The sequence below is a fragment of the Galeopterus variegatus genome, unplaced genomic scaffold, assembly GCF_000696425.1.
Source record: "Galeopterus variegatus unplaced genomic scaffold, G_variegatus-3.0.2 Scaffold10749, whole genome shotgun sequence".
Taxonomy (NCBI): Eukaryota; Metazoa; Chordata; class Mammalia; order Dermoptera; family Cynocephalidae; genus Galeopterus; species Galeopterus variegatus.
The window spans coordinates 46,625-53,333 of NW_007736860.1; the positions used below are offsets into that span (position 1 = coordinate 46,625).

At 37.6% G+C, this 6,709-nt stretch overlaps 1 protein-coding gene across 1 annotated transcript; it reads right to left on the reverse strand.

Moving 5' to 3' along the window:
- Positions 1 to 460: 460 nt before the first annotated feature.
- On the reverse strand, positions 461 to 1,649 carry LOC103610201 (olfactory receptor 56A4-like). Its single transcript, XM_008594416.1, is given in 2 exon segments — positions 461 to 1,511; positions 1,514 to 1,649. Coding segments are annotated over 2 exon segments (1,014 nt in total). The 5' UTR covers positions 1,526 to 1,649; the 3' UTR covers positions 461 to 509.
- Between the last annotated feature and the right edge of the window lie 5,060 nt (positions 1,650 to 6,709).

Consider the following 6,709-nt stretch of genomic DNA (forward strand, 5'->3'; position numbering starts at 1 on the left):
GAGATAGTAAATAGAATGGTATTTTTGGAACAGTAGTATGAAAAATGAGGACTTAGTGTTTAATGGGCACAGAGCTTCATTTGGGGAAGACAAAAAAGTTCTGGAGACGGATAAAGGTGATGATTGCACAATAATGTGAATGTATTTAATGCCATAAAACTGCACACTCAAAAATGGCTAAAATTGTAAATGTTATATTAAGCATATTTGACAACAATAAAAAATGTTGACTTGAAAAAATTTTTAAATACTGAAAAAATATTAAATTTTACAAGTCATTAACAGTGATAAGCTTCAATGCAAAAGAAAGTAGGATAGTTCAGCTGAGAAAGTTGTCATAAGATGCCTGTAAAAATAATGGACCTGAAATCTTAATTTTCATCCCCAAAAGAGACAGGTTACTACTGCAAATTGTTACTTTGAGATACTGAACTAACGTGTGGCACAAAAATAATTCTGTGTTTTCCTGTTTTTACTAACAACTCTAAAGTTCTGATCCTTTTTACCTCTTACAACCTCCTCAGCAGTTTCTGGATTCCCTGCTTGATCTCCTTAGTTCTCACACCATAAACAATGGGGTTCAGAGCTGGAGGGATGAGGTGGTGCAGGATGTTCAGCAGGATGGGGACGTCTAGGGGAATTCTCTTCCTGGCCAGGTTAGTGATGACCAGAACCAGCAGGACTGTGCTGAAGAAGAGGATGAGGATGAAGTGGGAACCACAAGTGCTCAGGGCCCTGGCCACAGCTCCCTCAGCCTTGATCCTTAGCACAACTTTCAGGATGAAGAAGTAGGATAGAGCAATAAGGACGAGGTCAGAGCCCAACAGGGTCCAGCCTGCCACAAATTGGTAGAGCCGATTAAAAGTGATGTCATCACAAGAGAGCTTAGACACAGACAAGTTAGTGCAGATGCAGTTCTTGATGATGTTCTCTGCACAGTATCTGAGTCTGGCAGAAAGGATGGGAACAGGAAGAGAAAATATGGCATTCCGAGCTATAACAAAAATGGCAGCCCTTACCACAAATTTGTCAGTGATGATGGATGGGTACCGCAGAGGGTGGCAGATGGCCACATAGCGATCATAGGCCATGACCATGAATGTGCAGGACTCCATGGTCAGGAAACTGTTCATGACAAACATCTGGAGGAAGCAGGCAGAGAAGCTGATGGACCTGAGGTCAAACCAGAAGATGGCCAGGACCTTGGGGATGACAGTGAGACACAGAACCATGTCCAGCATGGAGAGGAGGCTGAGCAGGTAGTACATGGGCTGGTGCAGAGAGGCCTCCAGCTGGATGGTGATCAGGAGGGTGGCGTTGGCCCCCACGGCCAGGAGAAAGAGGAGGCTGAGGGGCAGGGACAGCCAGTGCTGCCAGCTCTGGAAGTTAGGGAAGCAGATGAGGAGGAATTCAGAGACTGGAGCAGTGGAGTAGTTGCTGGGTGATGCCATGTAAAGTGTCCTGATCAAGCTGGAAATCCAAAGTACCTTAAAACATAGGACAGAAGTATATCAGTGTAGAGCATATATGTTCTAGAGGTGGTAGAACTTGGATTTCCTTGGGGCTCTTTTCCTGTCCCAAAAAAGTTTTGTTATCACCATAACTGTCATCGTCTTAATTATTGCTGACATTTAACTGAGCATAATGGTTATCATTCTCTTGCTAAGTTATTTACCATTGTTTGCCATTCTCTTTGTGAGGATTCAGAAATGTTTTCTCTCATCTGGTTCCTTCGGAAGGGACTGTGAATATCCAGTTCTGGTGACAGAGACAGTCAGGACTGAGTAGTACACCAGGAAGAATATGAATGTTATGACTCGTTTTTTAAAAAAAGTGGGATCTTTGCATTTGAAAAAGAGTCATATCATTCATATTATGAGGGGGAGGGGTCCAAAAGTAAAAAAAAAAAAAAATACAATAATATACTTTGAAACTTAGAAGGTAAGAGAAATATTATGTTAGCCTGGGCTGAAAATTGAGAGGCCTAAAGGTTTTATAAATACCAAGGGTTTAGGCCTCAGAATACAATTCCATATCTGGAGGATTAAGCAGCGTGGCTGTCTTCAGCCCACCCATGTGGGTTTCTTGACATGTACTGCTCTAGAAGGAATTTAGGATCCCTTGCTAGGGTCAGGCTAAGCTGTTACAGGAATACTATACAAAGAAGAGCCACTGTTATCATGGGGCCCTTGACTGATGTACTATTAATCTTTTCCTTTCCTGCCCTGTGGAAACCCAGCCTTGGACTGTTTACAATGAAAAAAACAGTGGCTCAGGAGTGTTCCTGGACCTTCCTGGAGGCTGCTTCCTGTTCTGCTCTCTGAGGGGACCTTCAGTGTGGTCCTCTGAAATGTCCTATGTCTCTGAAACTGCACCAATCCTCTGCCTGATCCTTAGGTAGTGATCCCCTTCTTTATACCAAGAGCCATTTCTTTATTTCAAGATGGACATGAAGAAATTGATAGCAGAGGCACTTCAAAATCGAAATCAGTAAGATGTGCATGTAAGGCATGATTAAAGAAAGGTATTTGAAGTTCCACTATTTAACCATTGCCCAAGCATATACTTACTGTTTGCTATTGGGCAAAGCAAAGGGAAAAAAATTAAGAAAAGATGAATAAAATGGGGTTTTGAATCTCAAGTCAGTGTTAAAAATGACTGTCTATTTTTTAGCTTGTATGACAGAAAAAAATGAAAACTTTACTGAGAAATTAAAGAGGTGAATGGGGAAAAGGAAAGGGTTTTAAGAATAAAAAAATAAATTTGTATTTGAAGTTTTATGCCTGAGATATTTGCAAAATACCTAGGTAGAGTTTTCCAGCAATTATTTAAAATATAATATGCCTAGAAATTGAGGAGAAAACTTAAGTCTGCAAGTGAGGATATGTTTGTGGTTCTTTGAAGAAAAAAAAGGAATAAGGTAAAGACAGCATACAAAATAATTGGGGAAAACTTAAGCATGCTTTAAAATCTAAAGTTGAGACTAAGGGTCTGTCTCCGTGAGCGACTTGAGAGGCTCTGGACTCCCACCCCACCTGACAAGCCGGTGAAGGCAGGTGGGGTGGGACTTCCGGTCCAGGCTAGTTTCTGCTGTCCAGAAGCAGCAGACCCTTCAGGTGCCAAGCCAGACATCAGGGTGAAACGAGTGAACAGGGATATCCCAGCCACAATGACTAAACACCAAAGGAAAGAAACCAGAAATATGAAAAATCAAGAAAGTACATCACCACCAATGGAAATTAATAACTTACAAGTGCTAGATCCTATAGAACAGGAAGTCCTTGAAATGACAGACAAGGAATTTAGAGTAACTATTCTAAGGAAACTAAATGAGATATGAGAAAACTCAGTGAAACAACACAATGAAATGAGAAAAAACATACAGGATCTGAAAGAATAAACGTACAAAGAAATCAATGCCTTGAAAAAGAGTGTAGCTGAACCTGTGGAGCTGAAGGATTCATTCAACAAAATAAAAAACACAACAGACAGCTTAACCAGCAGACTTGAACAAGCAGAAGGAGAATTACTGACCTCTAAGACAGGCTGTTTGAATTATCACAGGCAGACCAGAAAAAAGAAAAAAGAATAAAAAAATTGAAGAAAATTTAAGAGAGACAACTGACAACCTTAAGTGCTCAAACATCTAAATCATGGGTATTCCAGAAGGGGAGGGAAAAGGAAATGGCTTCAAAAACATACTCAATGAGATAACAGCAGAAAACTTCCCAGGTATAGGGAAAGTCACAGATCCCTAGATTCAGGAAGCCCAAAGATCACCAAACATATTCAACCCAAAAAGGTCCTCTCGAAGATGTGATAATCAAACTGACAAAAATCAAAGACAAAGAGAGAATCTTAAAAGCTGCAAGAGAGAAGCAGCAAGTCACTTATAAGGGAGCCCCAATCAGAATAACATTAGACTTTTCATCAGAAACTCTAAAAGCCAGAAAAGAATGAGATGATATATTCAAAACGCTAAAGGACAAAAATCGCCAGCCAAGAATACTTTACCCAGCAAGGCTACCCTTCCAAAATGAAGGACAAACAGTATACTTCTCAGACAAACAAAAATTGTGGAAGTTCACTACCACACGACCAGCCATACAAGAAATTCTCAAGGAAGTACTGGGTTTGATACCACAAAAACAACCATCACTATCATGAATATACAAGAAAGAACAATACCTACCAGCAAAACAAAAATGCTAACAAAAGAGAGAAAAACAAGTTTATCTATCACCTCAAGAAACCAACAAATACAGAAGACAAACAAAAAGTTTGAAAGAAAGGAACAAAAGATACTTAAGACATCTAAACAAAAATCAGTATAATGCTAGTAGTAAATCAACACCTCTCAATAATAACTCTGAATGTAAAGGGACTAAACTTCCCATTCAAAAGACACAGACTGACTGACTGGATTAAAAAGGATGGACCCAACACTATGCTATCTCCAAGAGACTCACTTGACCTGTAAAGACACACACAGACTAAGAGTGAAAAGATAGAAAATGAAATATCATGCAAGTAGAAATGAAAAACTACATGGAGTAGCTATTCTTATATCAGATAAAAAAGACTTTAAAGCAAAAACCATTAAAAGAGATAAAGATGTCCAAGATGTAATGATAACAAGATCTATCCATCAAGAAGATATAACAATCATAAATATATACACACCTACTGTCACAGCAGCCAGATTTACAAAGCAAACACTATTAGATCTAAAAAAAAAAAAAAGAAAGAAAGAAAGAAATAGACACTAACACCATAATAGTGGGGGACCTGAACACCCCACTCTCATCATTGGACAGATCATCTAAGCAAAAAGTCAACAGAGAAACACAAGATCTAAACAATACTTTAGACCAATTGGATTTGGCAGATATCTACAGAACATTCCACCCAAAAACCTCAGAATATTCATTCTCATCAGCACATGGAAAATTCTCTAGGATAGATCACATGTTAGGTCACCATGCAAGTCTTAACAAATTCAAAAAAAAAATGGGAATTATTCCATGTATTTTTTCTGATCACAATGGATTAAAATTAGAAATCAATAATAAACAAAATTCTGAAAACTATACAGACTCATAGATATTAAACAACATTCTACTTAATGACATGTGGGTCCAAGAAGAAATTAAACAAGAAATCAAACAAATTCTTGAAACTAATGAAAATAATGACACATCATACCAAAACCTGTGCAATACTGCAAAAGCAGTTTTAAGGGGGAAATTTATTGCATTAAATGATTACTTCAGAAGAATGGAAAGATGGCAAATAAATAACCTAACACTTCACCTTAAAGATCTAGAAAAACAAGAACAATCCAAACCTAAAGTTAGCAGATCAGAACAGAAATAAATGAAATAGAAAAATGAAGAACAATACAAAAGATCAATGAAACAAAAAGTTGGTTCTTTGAAAAGATTAATAAAATTGACAAACCTTTAGCAAGACTAACTAAGAAAAGAAGAAAGAAGACCCAAATAACAAAAATTAGAAACGAAAAAGGTGATATTACAACTGACACCTCTGAAATACGAGGAATCATTAAAGACTACTATAAACATCTATATGCCAACAAATTTGAAAATCTGGAGGAAATGGATAAATTTCTGGATGCATGCAAATTACCAAAACTGAGCCAAGAAGATATAGAAAATCTGAACAGACTAATAACAATAAAAGACATTGAAGCTATTATCAGAAGGCTCCCAACAAAGAAAAGCACAGGGCTGGATGGGTTCAGTGCAGAGTTCTACCAAATCTTCAAAGAGAAACTGATACCAATTCTTTACAAACTGTTCCAAAAGATTGAAACAGAGGTCATTCTCCCAAACTCATTCTAAGAGGCAAATATCACCCTGATACCAAAACCAGACAGAGATGCATCAAAAATAGAAATCTACAGTCCAATATTCTTGGTGAATATAGATGCAAAAATCCTCAATAAAATACCAGCTAACAGAATACAGCAACACATACTGAAAATTATACTCCATGATCAAGTGGTATTCATCCCAGGGATGCAAGGTTGGTTCAACATATGCAAATCAATAAATGTGATACACCACATTAGTAAAAGCAAAGACAAAAACCGCATGATCATTTCTCATGATCATTTCTATTGATGCTGAAAATCATTTGACAAAATTCAACATTCTTTCATGATAAAGACTCATCACAAGTTAGGCATAGATAGAAAGTATCTCAACATAATTAAAGCCATATACAGTAAGCCCACTGCCCATATCATCCTTCAAAACAGGAACTAGACAAGGATGCCCACTCTCACCACTCCTATTCAACATAGTGCTGGAAGTACTAGCCAGAGCAATCAAAGAAGAGTAAGAAACAAAGGGCATCCAGATTGGAAAGGATGAAGCCAAGCTTTACCTTTTTGCAGATGATATGATCCTATATATTGAACAGCCTTAAACTTCTATTTAAAAAAACTCCTAGATTTGATAAACAATTTCAGCAAAATTGCAGGATACAAAATCAACACACAAAAATCAGTAGCATTTCTATACTCCACCAGTGAACATGCAGAAAAAGAAATCAAGAAAGCTAGCCCATTTACAATAGCCACCAAAAAAATAAAATATTTAGGAATAAAGCTGACCAAGGATGTGAAAAATCTCTATGAAGAGAATTACAAACCACTGTTGTGAGAAATTAAAGAGGACACAAG